The sequence below is a fragment of the Mytilus californianus genome, unplaced genomic scaffold, assembly GCF_021869535.1.
Source record: "Mytilus californianus isolate M0D057914Y unplaced genomic scaffold, xbMytCali1.0.p SCAF_10, whole genome shotgun sequence".
Lineage (NCBI taxonomy): Eukaryota > Metazoa > Mollusca > Bivalvia > Mytilida > Mytilidae > Mytilus > Mytilus californianus.
Window position 1 is genome coordinate 69,708,376 of NW_026262582.1, and position 21,366 is coordinate 69,729,741.

At 34.3% G+C, this 21,366-nt stretch overlaps 2 protein-coding genes across 2 annotated transcripts; both read left to right on the plus strand.

The window, feature by feature from the left end:
• The first annotated feature begins 640 nt into the window (after nt 1-640).
• Nucleotides 641-4,216, plus strand: LOC127718425 (uncharacterized). The gene is made up of 2 exons (XM_052224443.1): nt 641-734; nt 2,093-4,216. The coding sequence occupies exon 2, from the start codon at nt 2,101-2,103 to the stop codon at nt 3,088-3,090; it is 990 nt and encodes a 329-aa protein (XP_052080403.1). The 5' UTR covers nt 641-734; nt 2,093-2,100; the 3' UTR covers nt 3,091-4,216.
• Nucleotides 4,217-7,286: 3,070 nt separating this feature from the next.
• LOC127718434 (uncharacterized) lies at nt 7,287-10,468 on the plus strand. The gene is made up of 2 exons (XM_052224445.1): nt 7,287-7,377; nt 8,250-10,468. Exon 2 carries the CDS (start codon nt 8,267-8,269, stop codon nt 10,346-10,348), a length of 2,082 nt encoding a protein of 693 aa, XP_052080405.1. The 5' UTR covers nt 7,287-7,377; nt 8,250-8,266; the 3' UTR covers nt 10,349-10,468.
• Nucleotides 10,469-21,366: the final 10,898 nt, after the last annotated feature.

A 21,366-nucleotide genomic window follows, 5' to 3' on the forward strand; every position in this document is an offset into this window, starting at 1 on the left:
TTACCCCCGGAACACCATGAAACTTTCACATAATTTAACTAAAAGTAGAATAAAAAAAATCGAAAAGAGGAGGGGTTCCAACCCCCCCCCCCCCCCACCCCCATCCTCCACCCCCCCCCCCCTTGCATTCGCCAATGCAATCCCACTTACCTCATATCCTAAGTTTCAACACGGTCCTCCAGGGAAGTATTTTAATTTGATATTAATTTACTAACTTCTTTAATAAGGATAGGACAAAGGGACAACAATGTACTAAAATTGAATGTGATATGCCCCGGACGGTAAATGTAAGTGAGATAATAACAGGCTTATAATTCGGATGAAGTTCCCTAAGGTTACATAAAACTCCCCTGTTTCAGTGATGCTCTGGATCGGCTACTGATGAATAATGATATAAATAGAAATTACCTGCATGTTTTTTTTGTAATCAAAAACAATAAAGATTTGGAGAAATGTAAGGAAAGTTGAAATAGTTATATCTTTGAAAGGGGGATCTTGATTTACTTTCTGTTTTCAAGGTAGTGACTTGAAAAAAATCAGAGAAAGTCATATATTTCCTCCTAACCCCACAACCACCACCACCAATGAAAGAAAATAATGAGTCGCTTATATCATAATCACTATGCTATTTAAAAGGGACACAACCTCTACCTATTTACATTACCAACACCATCACGATTTCTTCACCGGCTACATTGATGTGTTATCTCTAAACAAGGATCTGGAAGAATCAGGTAAAAGTTTAAAGCCCCGTATAAAATCAACACAGTCACATCTTTTTCAAAGGCACAATTTATTTCTTCAAAATTGATATAACTGCACTCACACCTACATTGTATATCCTCGAGCCTATATCATGCGTACGGGTCAAGGAAAACAAACATAATTTAAAATCATCATGTAATGCATTAAATAACACTTACAAAGTATATAAATAGACGAATTAACTCTTAACTTTTGACAATACTAAAGATCGACTGTTTATAAGTCAGAGTCAGCTGGGTTTATTTTAAGCTTTTTTGTTATCTATATCGTTTGTGTATCTGAATATTTACTTCCTGGCTGAGATTACGTAATGTTCAAGGCCGTACAATTCATTGTAAACTCAAAGTTGCATAGTGCCTCCCGCGGCCTCACCAAAAATATTGGGATTAATAAATGAGTTTACAAAGACCATATTTATCCTTTTTTTTATGAATGAAAAAAACTATAGGCATACATGAGTCTAATGCACAGAGTTCACCATAAAGTGATATGGCATAATGCTCTGATATGGACTCAAGATGAACATGGTAAACAGGCATACCAATAATGAGACAATTATTTGATGAAACATGTATAAATACAGGTGCTGTAGAATGGACCCCCTTTATTATATTTATTGTATTTTTTTTTCTATTAAAATATTCTTTAATATTTTATCTTATTTTCACTTATTGAACATCCATACATATTACAATAACAGAAGTATATACTAGTATATACATGATGCCCTCGTGTTCTTATTTTCAACGAGGAAAGCGGATTTTTTTTCGCCCAGATTCTCGTTCACAACGAGTCGTTTCGCTCAGGATCAGTTCGCCCCGATTTGAACAAAAAATTATTTTGGAAGTAAATCTCATTTAATCTTTCATTTAAAAGGTATATTTAACAAGATTTTTAAGTATAAAACGGTTGATTTCCATTATCACTAATTTCCTTTCTGATACCGCGGTTAAAATGGTATGTTGAAGTTTTGCGTATTTAATTATCGCATTGCAATGCAGCAACCTCAAGATTACAAATCTCATGTCAAAATAAGAAATAATCACATAATACATAGAGCAAGTCACATAAAAAGACGTATATACTTACCATGCGGTTTTAAACTGACCGACCGTGCGAGGGCTGAACAGCCAGTCAAGGTCGTTAAACACTTCCATTTGTTTGTCATGCGGTTTTCATAATGACACACTAGATGTAGCATTTTCCAGTCTGAATTCCCATAAAAAACTTATAAAATCGGGGCGAAATGACTCATGGCGAACGGGAATAGGTCGAAACGATCGTGATTTTCAAATTTCACCTAGGTATATATTTTTTATCATTGCAGTGGGCAAAATGACAACAGAAACACAAGAAATCATATGTGGGCCGTGTGACTTTCGAGAAATAGCAAAACTAGCAGTCGTATGGTGTCCGACTTGTGATGAAGGATTGTGCGACGAATGCAGCGGCCATCATAGAGCAGCAAAGGCCACTAGAGGCCACCAGTTCATAGATAGTGATCACTATAAAGAAATGCCTAGAAAAATGATTGAAGAGTTTAACAAATGTCCCGAACATGATGAAAAGTACGAACTCTTCTGTCCAAAACATGCAACTCATTGTTGTGTACAATGCGTGAAAGAAAAACACGCAAAATGTACCGGAATAACACTACTCAAAAAAGTCATTGAAAACATTAAGTCTTCCGTCACGGCAACTACAATAATGCAACAAATAGAAAAAAGAATGGAAGGACTGAGTAAACTAACCAAAAATCGGGTGGAAAATATCAATCGAATAGATAAACAGTCGTCGGAACTGTGCACTGATTTTCGGCGCATGCGTAAGGAAATAGATCTTGTGCTAGATGAATTTGAGAAAGAATTGAGCGAGCAGGTAATATCAGTCAAGAACACACAATCCTCTATCGTAGACAACACCATTGCTCAAATTGCTACACATGAGTCTGTATACAAGGAAATGTATTCGGCTCTTCTTAAGGTGCTAGCATACGGAAGTAATTTTCAAGTATACTCAGCGATTAAAAAGATTGAAGAAAAACTTATGAATGAAGATAAAGAAATTGAATTGTTTTTTAAAAACGACAATGGTTTACAAGAAATAAATATTGCTCTCGAATGCAGCCAACAGTTGTCTTCTCTGCTGACTGAAGACTTTTCACTCGCAACAGTCAGGACATCTAATTCCACTTTAGAATGCGATTTGAAAATACTTGACAACCTGGAAGCACAAAATCTATCAACAACCGCCAGGACCACCGTGTCAGAATTGAACATCAAACAGTATGTACAGACACGCAGGTCAACTATTTCTTATATCTAAATGATATAAACATTACTAGTATCGTCCCGTTGCCTTCTGGACAGACAGTCATTACCGATTATGGAGGTAATCTAGGTATCCTGGTGTTCAATAGTGTTGGTGGTTTAGACACCAGTTTTACTAACCTGGGTACTCCGCATGGGGCATGTTTGATAAGTGATTCTGTTGTTGCAGTGTCGTTCCCTTTGAACAATAATATTAAATTATTACAAATAAACTGGTTGACTTGTACAATAAAGAAAACATTTAAATTCAACCAAACGTGTTTTGGTTTGTGTGTGAATTCGGAAGGAAACATTCTAGCCGCTACAAGAAAACCTGATGACGGTTTAATTATCATAAATTTAAACGGAGAAATTTTGAAGCGTATTTGTGTAAGACTGCCATCGATCAATTATGTGCAATGCGGCAAAAACAAAATAATTGTAGCCGAACTCGAATCGAATGAAATTTTTATATATGACCACGAATGTAAGAAAAATATGCAAACATTTACCTTCGAAGGCGATTGTGATACCAGGAACATCTGCGTTGATAAACACGGCAATATGTTTGTTAGTGCACTGAAGGCAAAAAAAGTTACCGTAATTTCAGAGAAAGGTAACCACAGGCAAGATATTTTGGGACTGACGGATGGATTTTGTTGTCCAAAGGCAATTGTTTATGACCCGAAAAACAATACCATAATAGTTGCAGACAAAGACGGGCAGTATTCTGCTATTTTTGACATAGTTTACAAGTAGATTTTTACAAACAACAAACGATAATTTTCCCAAGAGACTATATACCAGGTTTTATTGCAATATTGCTTTTCTTGTTAACATCGTAGAGGACCCTTGTACTTTGGGACATACAGATGTCGTTTAAAAAATTGGGAATATTTGAAATAAAGGTATTGATAAACATAAAAAGAAATGACCGAACTTCTCTATTTAAAAAATACTTGTTTAATATTTTTCAGTTTTATATGATTGATTGACAGATTGATTGTTGTTTGCTTAACGTCATTTTAAATTTCAATCTCCCGAAACAAGTGTCCTCACTTACAAAGCAGAAGCACAACAAAAAATTAAAACAACAAAAAGACCACAAAAAATAATAAAAAAAAATAAAAATAAAAAAAAAACGTTCTTAACTGTTGTAGTGCTCAAAGACAATTAAAAAATACACGCACACACACGAAAACAAAACCGTTAGAAAAACAACAAAACCAACTGGTGAGATGAGGTTAACAGAAAAGTACCTATAACATTTCTTAACTTAGTTTGTTAACTTCGGTAATCCCGCTGATTAAACGATTTGAATCAACAATAATAACTTGTTTTTTTTTAAAGATAACCGGTAATACGTAAAATTTGTTCTTATATACATGACAACACCTACTGTTTCAAGAAAAAAGCTAAAGAAAATTATTGCACTACTATTTAAAATGTTAATCATTGCTACAAATATATCAGAACAATATAAATAAGAAGCTGTGGTATGAGTGCCAATGAGACAACTCTCCATCCAAGGTCTGGAAAAACTGCATAGTTACGCAAAGATTCTAAAGCTATTTCCATACACAAATTTTCACAATGCTCCGAAATCTTCTAAATATATTAATACATGTATAGCATGTTGCGGAATAATTTACATTTGTACATATAAAAATTAGATGATGATGTATGATTACCAATGAGAAAACTCTTCACCAGAGACCGATACCCTGGTTATAAAAACTTACTTTCGCTGCATGTGGATATGTTTGCTAAATAAGACGAAAAAGTGCTTTGAATACTAGTACACAATTTTGATAGTGGTATCTATATAATGTTAATAGTGGTAAATATATGATGAGTTTATATATTTAGATCTACACAATCCTTAATTTTTTTTTTCAATTTGCTGTGTTTGTTTATCCTTTAACCTTATATTTTTCATCAAGAAAATTCACTTTTGAGGTAGAGAATTTATAGGTATTGTTACTTACATATAAAATTATACACCACAGACCTTTACGAATTCACCAGCTATAACTTTTCAGATTTAAGCTACACAAAGCGAGGAGTTTCTCTGATGGAGCAAGTATATGGAAAAAGGTAGAGTTGGGTGATATGTCAATGTGACAGCAACCCCACAGAAAAAATAACAAAAAGACATCAAAAGGTAACATACAGTCTTCAACGGTAGGACATGTGTCTTCACAATATGTCTTAATTGTTATTGTAGTGGTTATGGCACTGCCTTATTTTCCCCTGCTTCCTAGACCCGCTTCCGCCTATGAACATTTCTTCCCGAGGTAGAAGGCAGGCACATTTTCTCCCTGCCTGTCAGAGAACCGCACTCCGCCTATGAGGGCATTTGAATGTTTGAAAATAGACTTTTGACATCTTCATTTCTTCATAGATATAAGAAGATGTGGTATGAGTGCCAATGAGACAACTCTCCATCCAAGTCAAAATTTATAAAAGTAAACCATTATAGGTCAAAGTACGGTCTTCAACACGGAGCCTTGGCTCACACCGAACAGCAAGCTATAAAGGGCCCCAAAAATTACTAGTGTAAAACCATTCAAACGGGAAAACCAACGGTTTAATCTATATAAAAAACGAGAAACGAGAAACACTTATGAACCACATCAACAAACGACAACTACTGAACATCAGATTCCTGACTTAGGACAGGTGCAAACAATTTCAGCGGGTTTAAACGTTTTAATGTTACCAAACATTCACCCTTATCTGAAACAATAGTGCAACATCACAACATAGAAAGACACACTATAAAATATCAATTGAAATAGCTTAACTCAATCAAAAGACATATTAACACCAGTGAACATACACTGAACAAATAAATTTGATCTATGATACAATGTAAATACAAAAATAAATAAACTAAGGGAAGAATAATAAAAGTAACATGTTATACCGCTGTGAAATGTTAAACAATTTAAGAAAAACAATATGTTTGAACAAAAATATCAGCCATTTGCAATTACTTAAAACACAGGTAAATGAAAAATAATTTAGATGTTAGGTATACGTGTACAGTTCAAATAAAGAAAGGAAATATTTTTAATAAAAAAATAATTTTGATGTTCATAGTACGAAGAAGTGAAAATTTATAGTGATACCAAACACTTATCAAAGCTGGTATATAGACCGTATTTGTATAAAACATTTGTTCTTTTGTATGGGAGAAAAACTCTTATAGTCACTTTTGACCTAAACTTATTTTGTACCGCCTCGGTGGTCTCGTGGTCGTGTGTTCGCCTCGATTAATAAAGATAAAAAAAATGTGTGTTCGCCTCGAGTGCGTGAGGTCGTGGGTTCAAACCCCGGTAGGGTCAAACCAAAGACTTTAAAATTGGTATTTGCTGCTTCTCCGCTAAGCACGCGGCAATAAGGAGTAACAGCAGAGACTGGTCGGTTCGGAGTCAGAATAATGTGTCCGGGTAGAGTTACATGTCTTTCTGTGGACTGTAACCTATAGTACGTCAAATAACCGGCTCAGTGTGTCGGTCCAGTACACAGCAGGGTTTATATTTATATGTTCTCATCCGGAATATACATTTAATTTGCCGCTGGATGATAAACAGCTATCCATCATAATCTTTGAGCCTCCTCATGGGGTTTTTGATTATGTGATTACTTGGCCGTTTTTATAGTGATTATTTGATTACCAGACCAAATATTTCATGATTATTTGATTATTTGATAATCTAGGACTATATTTATGATTATTTTATTATCTTGTTTAAAAAAATAATTAATGATTATGTGATTATATTGGCAAAAAATTGTGATTATGTGATTACTTGAACACCCCCATGAGGGGCCTCATCTTTCTTCTTTTGGTTATCGGGTTAATATCTTACACCTCTATCAATGTATAATTCTGTTTTGACGAAATAGTTGATATGCTTTAAACGTTCAATACTAAAATGAAGAAGGTCCACAAAAAATCTAAATCGCATTTGAAACCATCCCCCTTTATACTCAAATCTTTGAATTTAAAATTTTGAAATAATGAATCGACGATAGTTATATTTTCGTTAGATACACATATTGTGTATTCGTTTGTGACAACATTTCACTGATATCTTATTTCAAGTTGAAAGGACTTGAAGTCTTTTTGTTTATTGTTTAAAATTTATTGGTGCATTAGTTTAATTCAAATAAACAACTATTGATTTGTTTTAAAGAATGTGGGTTGAAACAAGTTTATAACTTTTCATGCATTTATACCAAATATAAATTTGACTTTAAAAGCTTTAAGATTGTGTGCAACGGCATTTGTGAGGTTCGTATATAACTTTTTAATTTTGTTGTTGAACTGATTTCGTCATTTTACATAATTGCATCTGCATTATTTTTTATAAAGGACTAAAAACTAAACGATTTTCCCTCAGCATTTTTTCACGGGCGGTTGGGGCATGGACTCTCTTTTCGCCTTTTCTTTTTGTATTTAAAACTCAAAATTAAAATTTCTTTATAATAATTCAACTTATTTCCATTAAAGAAAATTTAAGAAATATTCCAAAACACAATAGAAATAATAGAAAAGGGGGGTGGTGGTCCATGTTCCCAAATTTAACAAATATCAAGTGATGAATGAAAGTGCATAAACTTCATCATCTTTGCACTTAAAGTCGACGGCGCTCGGGACATGTACCACTCTATTAACAATTATTTTTGTTTTGTTACAACAGCCCTATGAGAATAAACGAGGTTGGGAACATTTTTTATATTTTATTTTTTATTTATGTGTGTGTGGGTGGGTGGGGTTTGAGTTCGTAATAGTTTATATTGTTGTTGATTTGTCATTGAATATTTATGAGGAAGAACACATAAAATATTAACAAACATTAGATAAACTGAAAAAAAAATGTTATAGAAATGATTCATCGGAAGTTCACAATTTCCTATATGCTAACTAATTTTGCTTCTCTTTCTGCTCAGGCTTTAATGGACCTCTTCATGTTAAATGTTATATATAAGTTAAAATACATGTTTTCCATCACTCTTCTAATTTCACATTAAAAAAAATCATATCTGCCGTTTAAAAAACACTGTATAAGAGAATTGATAATGGATATTCCAACTTAATTAGTTTAAAGGAGACTTCATATCTATTACATAAAATAAAAATGTTCAATTTTGTATTTATTTCAGAACTTTGATATTTCAAAATGGCTGCTGTTTTGAAAGCGGCGAAAGAACAATTGATTTGCCATCTTTGCAAACAGATATTGGTAGAACCAAAAACTTTGAATTGTATGCACTCGTTTTGTAAAAAATGTATTCAACAATACATGGAACATACGACAAAGGGTCAGAAAAGCCCTGCCGGATTTCTCTGCCCAGACTGCAATAATGTTATGCCACTAGGACAACTATCAGGTAATACACCCGAGGCGTGGGCGAGTGAACTTCAAACGAATGAAGCGTTATCTAGTATTCTCAAAGCATTTGAAAATTCAGGTGAAGAAATTGCAATGAAATGTGCATTTCACGCAGAGAAAGAAGTTGAATTTTATTGTGAGGATCATGAAATGCTACTTTGCTCATTGTGTGCTACGTTAACACACAAGCCATGTACCGACGTTGTCACTATTCCTGTAGCTGCTGCGCGACGAAAAGCAGATGGCGGGAAGTTTATTAACTTCCTTTCGGAACAAATAACAATGACCGAGAAAATTTTAAGTGATAGAAAAGAACAGCTGATTACTCTTGACAAATCTGAAACCGAAATAAAAAATCAGTTGACCCAGATAAAGAAACGTATGATTGATTATCTTGATTCAATGGAAAGTAAAATTATACAGGAAATGACGCAGCGGAAGATGAAAGAAATGCATGCGTTAAAATCTGACCTTGACATTTGTAATGGAATACTTGTCGATGCTACATCATCCCTGAAAACCATTCAAAATTCGATTGATAAGGATACACCAGCTGGCTTCATTATTCGATTTAAAGACCAAGTGCAAATGTTTGACGAGAGACAAACTAGACTAGTAAGACACGTTCAAACGCTGAAGAATGTGAAGCTAACATTTCTCCCTAATCGACCGCTCGAACAAGCTGTGGTACAAGGAAAACATATCGGTAGTTTGAATACAGAAAATTTTCCAAGTCGCTTATCCCAGGTTTATGCGAAAGCTGCTCCGATTGAAACACAACGGCCTACACTTACCAGACAGGGAACGAGCAAGGCACGACCATATTCTGGTGTTTCCTCTGCGGCCCCTACACCACGCTCGGTCCGGAGTACTACAGACATGCCGTCTTTCCGGAAACCAAACGTTCCCCGTCAGATCCGTTCTCGGGGACCTAGAGAATATTCTAAACAAGAGAATGAAACAAAGTCTGTCATTTCTGATGTCTCTTCGCGAATTTCTGAGAAACCAGCTAATGACCTGACGCAGTCAAAGGCCATGGAACTCTCCTCTGTAGATGGAAAAACAATTACTGCTAAGTTCAAGAGCGACTTCATCGCTTCAGTACCTGATCAAAAGGAATGTTCATTAGAAGGCGCAGCCATTTTGAAATCTGGTCACGTGGTTTTGTCCGATTCATATCACAGTTCTCTTAAACTGTTCGATCCTAAATTTGCATATATTGGGTTGATAAAGTTTGCCACATCACCAGGCGATGTGTGCGCAGTCGGTGATAGCGAAGTGATCGTCTGCTTACCAGACACAATGCGTCTGAAACATGAAAAAATTGAGAACAATAAAATAGTACCAGGCGAAGTCCTTACGGTCGGTGACAAGTGTCATTCAGTAGGCTATAATAACGGAACTCTCGCTTGTTGTTCTGGTCGTACCATTCACGTGTTTGCTCGTGACAACCATTCATGGCTCCGAGTCTCTACAACGCCAATGGACGCAGATAATCTGATGTATATTGCTGTCGATCCGAATGGTGAAAGAATTGTTGTAACTAGAAACGGATATCCGAACCGCCCGGTTGTCTGTCTTACGAAAAATGGCCAGAAAGTATGGAGTTACACTCACGAGGAACTTCGTCTGCCACGAGGTGTCGCTTTTCTCGGACAGAACGTACTAATCGTTTCGTGGGACCAGCAGAAGGTAATCCAGCTCAATAGAGAAGGGCATCTCGAGGGCGTCGTTCTTCAGCAAGGCGTCCAGTGGCCATGGAAACTGGCAATTAGTCCAAAAGGAGATAAACTGATGCTTACACAATGCTATTATAGACTTCCGTTCAAGGACAAAAACTGCGTAAAGGTCTACAAGGTTATCCGATGATAAGTCAGGGGGACCACACAATGTCTGCTAGAAATTCTAATTTAAAGTGTTTGAATTGGTTATTTGGATAGAAAAGTCAAGAGTTATTTAATTTATATATTTAGTAAATAAAATATTAAAGAATAATATAGGGTTGAGTTAATGTTGTACCCAAAATATAAGTCAGTAATTGACACACTAGTTCACAAATTTTACAGATTTCTGTTGTGTGTGTGTGTGTGTGTGTGTGTGATACGACTAATAAACAACGCTATTTCTTTATTAATATACCACTAGATTGACAACCACACTTATATCTACTTGTATTTTATTTATTTATTTTGACAACCCTCGGTATCCAATTAAGGGATCTCTACCAGTTAGAAAATTAAGAGGCGTTGGTTCAGCGGTTCTTTATTTATTTCTTAATAAAAAGAATTTTAATCTTAACTCATGATTTTGTACACTAAGGTTTTTTTAACACTGTGTATATATTTCCTTAGCCGTACTTACACAACAATCGAGCGCCACTGATGAGTCCATTGTAGATGAAACTGTATCGGGTTAACAGACAAGATAATAATGGGTAAAAAATAATGAGAAGAACTTGCTGCTTAATTATAAGGAAAGAGAAAAATGACCAAAAAAAAATAAAAATAAATAATCTAGAAAAAGGCATACATTTTTGTACAAAAATATGAATGGATAAATGAAGACTCCCCCCTCCCCCATCCCAACCCAAACCAAACCATCATAATTTAAAAGTAAGACCTCTGTAAAAAGCGATTGTTACTCGGATGCTCCGGAGGGTAAAAAAAGTCTTGTAAAATTAGTCAGATAATTCCTGGTTTAGCAACTTGATATGATTCAAATTCAGACCCTTTGTCCATGCTCGCTTTCAAGGTAGGGCACAGCAATTTTCAGTCAAGTTTCAAGACAAAGTTTAATCTCAAAACGCTATATAATTTCAAAACGTGATTAAAGGTATTTTGATATTGGAGATGCGTTTATAGTCTATTTTCCTGTTGTTTTGGTTAATCCAGAATTAAACCTTAGCAACATGATACGTTTTAATAACCATTATTGAGAATTATCAAAAGATGGACGTGTTGGCATACAAATTATAAGAGCTACAAGCGAACAAAAGGTTTCCGACTAGTTTAAACATAGCTTTATGGTAATTAAGTGAATGAACTTTTAAGCACAGAAAGAAACCCTCATTAATTAAGTAGGTCCTAATGTTTCAGACTTCATAGTGACATATCGAGTCATGGGTAATAGTAATCTTTTCACTTCGAATTATTTTGTTTAATTATAACACATGTTGATAGATTTCGAGTTAAAAGGTAAGTGAATAATTGCATAGTTTTAGAAAAAAATCAAGATTTTATTATTATTTGAATCTACCAGTAATATGTTCTTGTATGGTGTGCAGTAAGACGTTCTGTATGGTGTACAGTAAGACGTTCTTTATGGTGTTCAGTAAGACGTTCTGTATGGTGTGCATTAAGACATTCCTAGCTTTTTTTATTTATTGATATCAGACGATATGAAAAATTGCAAGAAATCGTATTGTGATTTAAAAAAAAACTATTTTTCAAAGGATTTGAAGGGACAATTTAGTCAAAACAATTGTTGTTTTGTTTCAAAGATTAACCAAAGCGGAATATTGAAATAATAATTCGCTCTTACAAACAGTTTGGTTCAATTTTGTAAAAATAAGCGGCTAAAAAAAAACAACGCTGATATAGTCCTATCTTGCAAGACTATAATTCGACCTTATTTTTATCCGTATGAATGCTACCTTTGATTTGATCCTGAGGTTGAACTGGATTGCTTATGTGCTCAAAATGTTCAGTTATTGAACAGAAAAATATTGTCAAAATGAAAGTGAAACAAGGGAGCCGCCAGGAAGAATCATTTCGATGACAGATTGGGCGCACAAAAAATTATTCTGCATGTGCAAGTAAATCGAAGATTTACACATTTTTGTTATATATGACATGATATCAAACAGTCCTAGAAAATTAAGAAATAATTCCTTCATGTCATGCTCTATGCTCATTTTAACATGGGAAGGCATTATATTTGTCGATATTTTACACTGAGCGTTAGCCTACCCATGTTAAAATGAGCATAGAGCATGACACGAAGGAATTATTTCGATTCTAATAGGACAAATACAACATTTTTATAGGTCAAAGAGTACGAAAATACCGTAGGAATGATTGGCTATTCTCGCTTCCTCCCCATGAATTATGCACATTACATTTTCATATTTAATAAGTTTAAAAACTAATATAAATATATGATGTTTTAATAACAATATATAATAAAAGTTTTGTGCGCATGTGTCAAACATATTTTGTGCTAATAAGAACACGGCTTTGTTTACAAAGCGTTATGAGGACGTCATATTAGAAACGTCATTATATACTATTGCATGATCTTGTCTGACTATTTATTATATGCATATTTTTATATACAATAAACAATAATACAGAAAAGCACTTAAATATAAAATACCGATATTTTAAGCTACTGGTTGTGAAATAATTGACACGTTTTGCAGGGAAACGAGCATTAATAACTGAATTGAAAGAAAAACTATATATTAGAAAAATCAACTATATAAAAAGAAGATGTGGTATGATTGCCAATGAGACAACTCTTCACAAGAGACCAAATGACACAGAAATAATCAAATTAACAACTATAGGTAATCGTATGGCCTTCAACAATGAGCAAAGCTATACCGCATATTCAGCTATAAAAGGCCCCGAAATGACAGATGTAAAACAATTCAAACGAGAAAACTAAAGGCGTATATGCATTGTTTTATCAAATTAAATTTCTAAGTTATTTCCAAGTTATAAGACTTAAGTTTTAAGTTTTTTTTAATCATTATTGAAAAATTTATCAAATAAGATAAAATCGCCAATTTGGTTCATTTGAATGAAAAGTCTTAAAAAGTGCATTCCGATGTCAAAATGTGTTTATTTCAATAAAAATCTAGAACGATCGTGTTCTGCTTTGTTATGATCCAAGATGGCGGAAGACCTTTATACGACCGGAACTTGCTTCTAAGTACATTGCGTTTATTTTTGTAATGGAAGCTTCTGTATGTCTCAACATTTATAAAAAGATATTTCAACATATTAAACGCACTCGTCTAAATTCGGGCCGATTCCATTCTTACGGATTTAACCGAAGATTGCCGCTTGGTATAAAACGGTGGTAACTCACGATATTGGTTACCAAATGTTTCGTACCCGAACTCTCGTGTTGTTAATTATAAATATATACTAGTATATCAAGTGTTAAATTTATCTTTCTAATTTCTTTCTTTCTATGACAACCATACAGGACAAACAGGAAAACCTTTCATGTGTAATTAAGTATGACGAAATATGAACCGACGTGGACCGGTGTGATCACGTTTCTCCAACATTTAATATTTATATATACAGGTAAAGAATTTCTTGTTGGAGAAACGTGTTTTTTTGACATTAGGGATTAAGGGAATGTACCTTAATTTGAGTTACAGTAAATCCCGCTCAAATGAACTTTTTGATAATATATTAGTAATACCAAATGAAAAAGTCAAAATTATAAAAATATATATATTTATTGTATCAAAGAGCATTAATATCATACAAACAACAGAAGATTTTTTTTGATAAACAATATAAGCACTAATAGACAAATACTTTAGAAAATCTTGAAACGCTTTGAGTTGAGGGAAAATAATAGCATGATGCATCCAAATGAACTATCTAACAAAATAATAGTAATACCAAATGAAGGTCAAAATTAGAAAATTATATATATTTATTGTATCAAAGAGCACTAATATCATACAAAAAACAGAACCATTGATAAACAATATAAGCCTTAATAGACAAATATTCAACCAGCTATGCACAATACTTTACAAACATATTGAGTATACAATACACTTCACACTACTGCCGAATTTCCATGTGGAGGAGGAAGGTTGCTTGGTCAGCGTAGTCCTGGACGGTAAGTTCACCTTGAAGAAAGCGTTCCTTCAGTGTTGATAGTCACTCTGTTGTTGATATTTCTGTATTTCATAGTTGTTGGTCGCTGAGTCCCGCCTGCTGCTACTTGGATCTGGTTGGCTTCTGTGTTGGCTTGTGTCTTCTTTAGGTTTTCAATCAGGATGTAGATGTTTGGATGCGCATGGTTGACGTGCTTCTTGAGTTTGCTGTGCCATCCCTCTAAGTGGTTGTTGTTGCGTGGTCTTTCGTTGCTGAAATGGTTTCAGTGTTGGCGGTTGTTTCCTTCTACCCAGTACTCTGTGACATAGTCGGCGAAAGCGGTTGTGTCGATGGCGATCTCTTCAGCGTCTTCTAGTGCTGTAAACTATACATCTTCAACTAGCTCTGGTGGGACAAGGGGTAACACTGCTGCACGTCTTACTAGTAGTCGTAGGTCTTCGTTGTCTTTGTAAGCGATGGCGAGTCCAAGATTATGTGTCTTCCTCCATATCCAGTGAAGAATATATGTGGTGCTAGTTGGAGGTGGTGTTGTTGACAAGCAGTCTTTAGTAAGTTGAATAAACGGTCGTATGTCTGTTCACTTTTATTGGGTAGTAAACTGAAGACGAGTGGGTCATGACTTCATCGACCATTGCGTGTAGTGTGTAGAGTTGAAAAAATGGGTTGGAGATGTTTAGATGGTGCCATCTCCATAAATGACGTCTGCTGCTACAAGGTTGGTGAGATTGCGAGTGGTGGTAAACATCAGGATTTTTTCTGCATTGCCATCGTCTGCGAATAGGAACTGTTCCCTCGTCGTTGTCTGTGTCCATTTTCCTTCAAGGTTAACACCTATACGGGTGATCGGTAACAATAGGGTTTCTTTACTGCGGGCTCTGTAAAGTGACATGCGTTTCTTGTAATACGTAGGCAGTTTGGCGATGACATCATAATGATCTGGATTGACTTCCATATACTCTAAGCTGCGTAACTTTGCCCTTTTCTCCTCGTAAATTGTTGGTATCGGTGTGGTTTCTTTCACACAGCGTTCTCTTATTATGTTCAGTACTGCCTCAGCTTTCACCCTGATAGTACTTGGTGGGTAAGAATGGTGGTTTGCATTTTTGGTGATGGTGTCGTAATGCGTGTTAATTGTAGCTGGACATAACGGTACGATGCATTTCCAATAACGCCTGTCATCTCTTGCAGTCTTTACCATATCCATGTACTGGTAACCATTTTGCTCTAGTCGAACTCTATACCAAACTTGTTGGGTACAAAATTAACGGCAAGCATAGCGTAGTATTATGTATACAAACGTACGTGTTGTCGATATGAAAAACTATGAATTCAATTTATATTATAAATCATAAACAGGTTTCACTATACCTTCCCAAAAACAACAATTTTAATTGTCATATAAACACCAAGCCCATCTATTGTTTGAAACTTGTTGGATAAACGTGAGTTGGATTTTTCAAATGTTGGAGAACCGTGACTAAACCCGTGAACCGTATATTCACAACGCTAATGACTTCTATTTAAAGCCAAAGTCAGCCGGAAATATCTCAAATTTAGTGTTAATAGATATAGGAAGATGTGGTATGAGTGCCAATGAGACAACTATCCATCCAAGTAACAATTTATAAAAGTAAACCATTATAGGTCAAGGTACGGCCTTCAACACAGAATTAAGAATTATTTGAAAATTATGATGGATTAAACGATTATTGATATAAATGAATCTCTCAAACTAATGTATATCTTGGTAGTGAATAATGGCAAACATAAATATTAATAACCTATACCATTACCCCGATAATTCCATATACACATGCGATTTTGTTTATCAATGATAAACCAATCTGATTGATTTTAAACACTCAAGATCATATAACTTGCACAGAATAGGCAGTTTTAGGATTCATACGAGGTAAGCATTTTGTTTGATGCCAATGATAAATTAATTTTTATTTAAACGTCCAGTGGGAGATAGTTCACAGAACAGGTAGGATAATCATGATTGTATTTGTTCATGTTACAAAATCACCGCACGCACACGTAAAAACCTAAAGACAGTACTTTTATTGCGTTTGATCACTTATAAGAAAATTGGGATTTTGTGACTCGGAGGGACGAAGCGCTTTTCGAGTTTTGAGGAATTTTTATCTCATATGGTATCCCCGAAAATCGAACCAGATATAGGTGGAAATGTACTAGCTTCAAAATATACCATTACACATATCCAAGTTTACGATAAGGACAATTGAATTGAAGACCCTGGGGTAATGGGGTCAGATACTGTCATTTTATAGATGGACATTTTAGTCAATATGCGCAATTCATTTCACTAAGGAAGTTTACCCATAAATAAACTGCCTTCGTAAAATGAATTGCGCATATTGACTAAACTGTCCATATATAATTTAGTCAATATGCGCAATTCATTTCACGAAGGCAGTTTACCCATAAATAAACTGCCTTCGTGAAATGAATTTTGCATATTGACTAAATTATATATGGACAATTTGGTCAATATGCGCAATTCATCATCCCAAAACATGATTAAACACCAATCAATTAATCAATCAATCGATATATATAAAGTAGAGTTTATTTTGAAGTCTGTTGCGAATCCTTACAATTTAACTCCATTCTCACGTGAAATATGGATACCTTCTAAGTCAAACACATTTTTTTGGCATGAGTTTTAGTAACCAACTGAAATGGTTTATTTTTTTCATTTCAAATTTGTTTCAGTTTTGATATGGCAAAATGTTGTACCTATTTGCATAGTTTTCAATACTTATGTTTTCAAAATTATAATACTGTGTTAATGTCTAATTGTTGATATTTCTTGTGTATGAGGTTCTGAATAGGGTTTACAGAATAGAGAATAAAGGCCAAACAAACAAAAATCATGAAAAGAGAAAAAATTGCCAAAAAATAAATAAAAACAGAATAGAGATGTTATTGTCAATTAAAGTCTATCTCAATCATGCAATGTTGGTATTCTTGACAAACAGAGTTCGACATTTCTCTTTAGTTTAGTAATTTCGATATTCAATAAGATACGTACAGCAGGCATTCGACAAAACACTGCAGATTAAAACAATAATGTAGGGTACAGGAATACCCCGAGGTTTGTTGATTAATACTGTGGACTTAAAACCATGTTCAATATTTTTTTCAAGATTTGATTAATCTCTTTGACAGCATATGCTTTATCAAAAAGCAAATGCAACATATGTGAGGGTGTGGATGGGGTTTATAGAATGGAGAAAAATAGGTAAAAATGGCAGAATAAAGTGGCAAAAGTTTAGAATTCAAAGAGCAAAAAATAATACAGAATACTGGGCAAAAAACTAAAGAATTGTAGAATAATGGGCAAACGAAATGATGAATAGAGAATAGTGAGCAAAATAAATAAAGAATAGAGCATAATGGGCAGAAGAAATATAGAAAACAGAGAAATGAAAAATGATCTAAAGAATTAAAGAATAAAGAAATAAAGCACCCCTAATCCAGACCCGCAATTATATTACAGTGGCAAATAAGACAGAGCTGGTTAAATACGAACATAAATTAATTACAACTAACCTATGGCCTCACTGTGACTTTCAGATAAAGAATAGCAATAAAAACGCTGTTCCTTTGCTTTTTATGTGTCTTTTGCAGAGCATGCACTGATTTTGTGTCATGAATGAATACCCCATATCCTTTGTTTTTCTATTATATAGTATTGCTAGTATATCTGTAGGTACAACTGAACTAGTTGTTAACTTATACGTCATGTGGTCTCTGGTGAAGAGTTGTCTCATTGGCAATCATCTTATTTTTATATATAAATATGTTAGCAAAACCAAAACCGGACTCTTATTTGAAATGATCACGAAATAAACAGAATTTCGAAAAGCAACACAATGTAAGGATTGAACTGACATAAGCATACTAGATTCTTAAGGAAACAGATACGGGTAGAAGTTCCAATTTATTAAATCATGGGACGCAATAGAGGTATTTATTAAAACATAAATTTAAAACTGATCTCTTTAAACAATTGTTATTATGAATATTCATTTTTGTTTAAACAATTCTTAACCTTTTTTAAAATAATAATGATAATAATTTGGATCATATTGCCCATGTACAAAGCACACAAGTTCCGGGATGCTTTTTAAATTCCATGCTAAGAGTCAACTCTCGTATTTTGAAGAAGAAATTGAAAGTGTACTCGTTATTTGCATCGATCACAAAACCTCTGTGTAAGTATCGAACTTTTGTTCCTGAATATAATTTTTTATATAATATATATTATTATATTATTTATACTATACATGATTTATTCTAATTTCATTTTACCGATATCTGTATTGTATTCTTGTTTGTTTAATTATTGTCATCAATCCTACAGGGTAGAAAAGAGCATTTGAAATAAAAATTATTATTCAATCCGGAATGTATGACTAAATTAAACTTCGAAATGATAAGCGACTTACCTCAGTTTAAATTTAATATAAATTGGCTGCTTAAAATAAAAAGGGGCTACGAAAGTAGAAATAGATAAAAAATAAATAAAAATACGCATCGTAGCAACAGAGGAATATAAATGATTAATCCGGGGGGAGATCCTCCTTCAGTGCCCCCTCCCCCTCCCCACCCCAAAATATCACATGGTCTTCCCGTAACTTTTTCATTTTTATCTGCTGATTTCATTTATACATTGGCAAAAATATAAATGAGGTAGTCACCATCTGCCGATTGAGTCCTGAAACGGGCCAGTATTTACCGAGTGAGTAGCTGGCATCCTGGTCAACCCCGACCCCCCTTTCGCGTCAGTACTCTACTGTCGAGCAGTGAGTCAGGATCGCAGGCTACCCAACGAAGACAGAGTCTGCCGTCTCTGTATGTGAATCAAACGACATTGACGACGAGTACCATTACAAAAATGAACGGTAGAACAGAAAGAAAGACAGTTTTACCACAGAACTGTTGGTCAAGCCCTAACAACTATAAATTTGATCAACTGTTTAACTCATCATCAAATATTGTAATACTAGAAAAAAAATATGTAAATTTATCAAAGTTATAAATGTGAAAGTCAGGGCTGATATGCATAAAACCAGAGACTTGTATTATATGTCTCTGATAAAACCACTTAAGTTAAGATATCCAATCGTAGTCCTAATTTATCGTAAGACATGTAGAAAAATCTGTCCGTTCGGAACAAATCTTATCTTAAGTAGTTTTATGCATACGGGCCCAGTCCTGCAAGTTAATTTCTTTGTAATGTTCACACATGCATGTAGTAATTTTACCTGATAGTTATGTTCAGACATTTCTCCATAACCACTGATAACTATGTAACTGTAGTTTTATGAGAAATAAAGTTATTCGATGAAAAAAGACAACAAGCTCTTATTACAAAACACCCACACCTTACACAATTAACTAATTTATAATTAATAAAAAATAAATAATCTCAAATTCTGTTTAATTAAACCGGGGTGTAATCTATATTGATTACACAGGTGTAATAAATAAAATGACAATATTCAATAATTACTGATCCTAACTGTTAACAGAGGTAACAGTTCTTGTCATTCGTTTTACACCTATATACTTAATCATTATACTTAGTTTCTACTATCCGTAAAACCTGACACAATCTATTATACGTATGTCATACTTGTAGTTCACGATGTAAAGATCATAAAATGGTAAGTCTTTTTTTTGCAATTATTATTTATTATTATTTTTGATAATTGTTTTAAAAAATCAATTGTGTACGCTGTATCTTTTTAAGCCTACAATTTTTTTGGAAAGTTTTTAAATTTAGTTTTTTTGTAGGTGTTTTGTTTACGTTTTATTTTTGACCGTACGGTGACCTATAGTTGATCTAAACTTCTACATCATTTTGTCTCAGTGGCAATCATACCACATCTTCTTATTTTAGGGGCCTCGGTGGCCGAGAGGTCTAAGTAGTTTGATTTTTAAGGGAAATTCAATCTTTTTATTCATTATAAAACCTTTGACGGTATATATATTGACCTCATTTCAAATTCTTACTGCACAAAAGTAAGTAACCACAAAGGGCTTAATAATAACAGAGGCGGATTTGGGGAGGGGTGTAGGATGCCCGGCATCCGTTATAAAGCTAAATTGATGGTTAACGTTGACTGTTTACCTGTTCCACTCCAAATGTTGTCTAGTTTGGGCTCCTCCGCCCCTCCTCCGCTTTTTCAAAATCCTGGATCCGCATCTGAATAATCCGATAACAAACTATTTGTTAACATTCATTTCTGTTTTATTCCGGTCCTGCATTTATGAATGATATGTATGAGGGTCCTAATGGGGGAAGGGGTTCTTCATTTATGTATTATTATTTTTTCTCTATTCTTTGTTTATTTTGCCCATGAATTTGGAGGGGGAGGGGAGATGTTGGGGTTATACAAAAAGTACTAAGCCCATTGTCCTCTATTCGTTATATTTAAACACTGACCCATTATTCTCTATTCTGGCCCATTTATCTCGATTCTTATTGTTTAGCCCATGTTTCTTTATTTTTGTTGTGTCCATTTTTTCTAATCTTGACCCATTATTCTCTATTCCGTAAACCTCACAAAAGCCTGTACAACTATACCAAGGTCATTGTTCTTTGACCCATTTGTCCCCTAACTGGTAATCAAGTCATGCAATTATGTAATGAAATCAATAAGTAACCCCTGTGTATCAGGATGTCATATATGAAAGTACGTTTGCTCCTTATCATAGATAAGTTATGTACATGCACATGTAAGATATTTTATCAAATATCATGCATGGATGGATGAATCTTTAACGTGCAGTGGCTAATATTATATGTATATTCGGGATAACATTTTAATTCTTACTAAAGGAATACATATGGACCCTGCTTTGCTTACAACCATTTGAATTTTTATGATGAATGGAAAGAAATGGCGTGTCCCGATCTAAAGGTTAGACACAGGGTACTCTCTAGGAGAAGAAATGGCGTGTCCCGATCTAAAGGTTAGG

Excerpts from the sequence above, each read along its gene's own strand:
- LOC127718434 (XM_052224445.1), top strand. The coding sequence starts at position 8,267 with ATGGCTGCTGTTTTGAAAGCGGCGAAAGAACAATTGATTTGCCATCTT.
- LOC127718425 (XM_052224443.1), top strand. The coding sequence starts at position 2,101 with ATGACAACAGAAACACAAGAAATCATATGTGGGCCGTGTGACTTTCGA.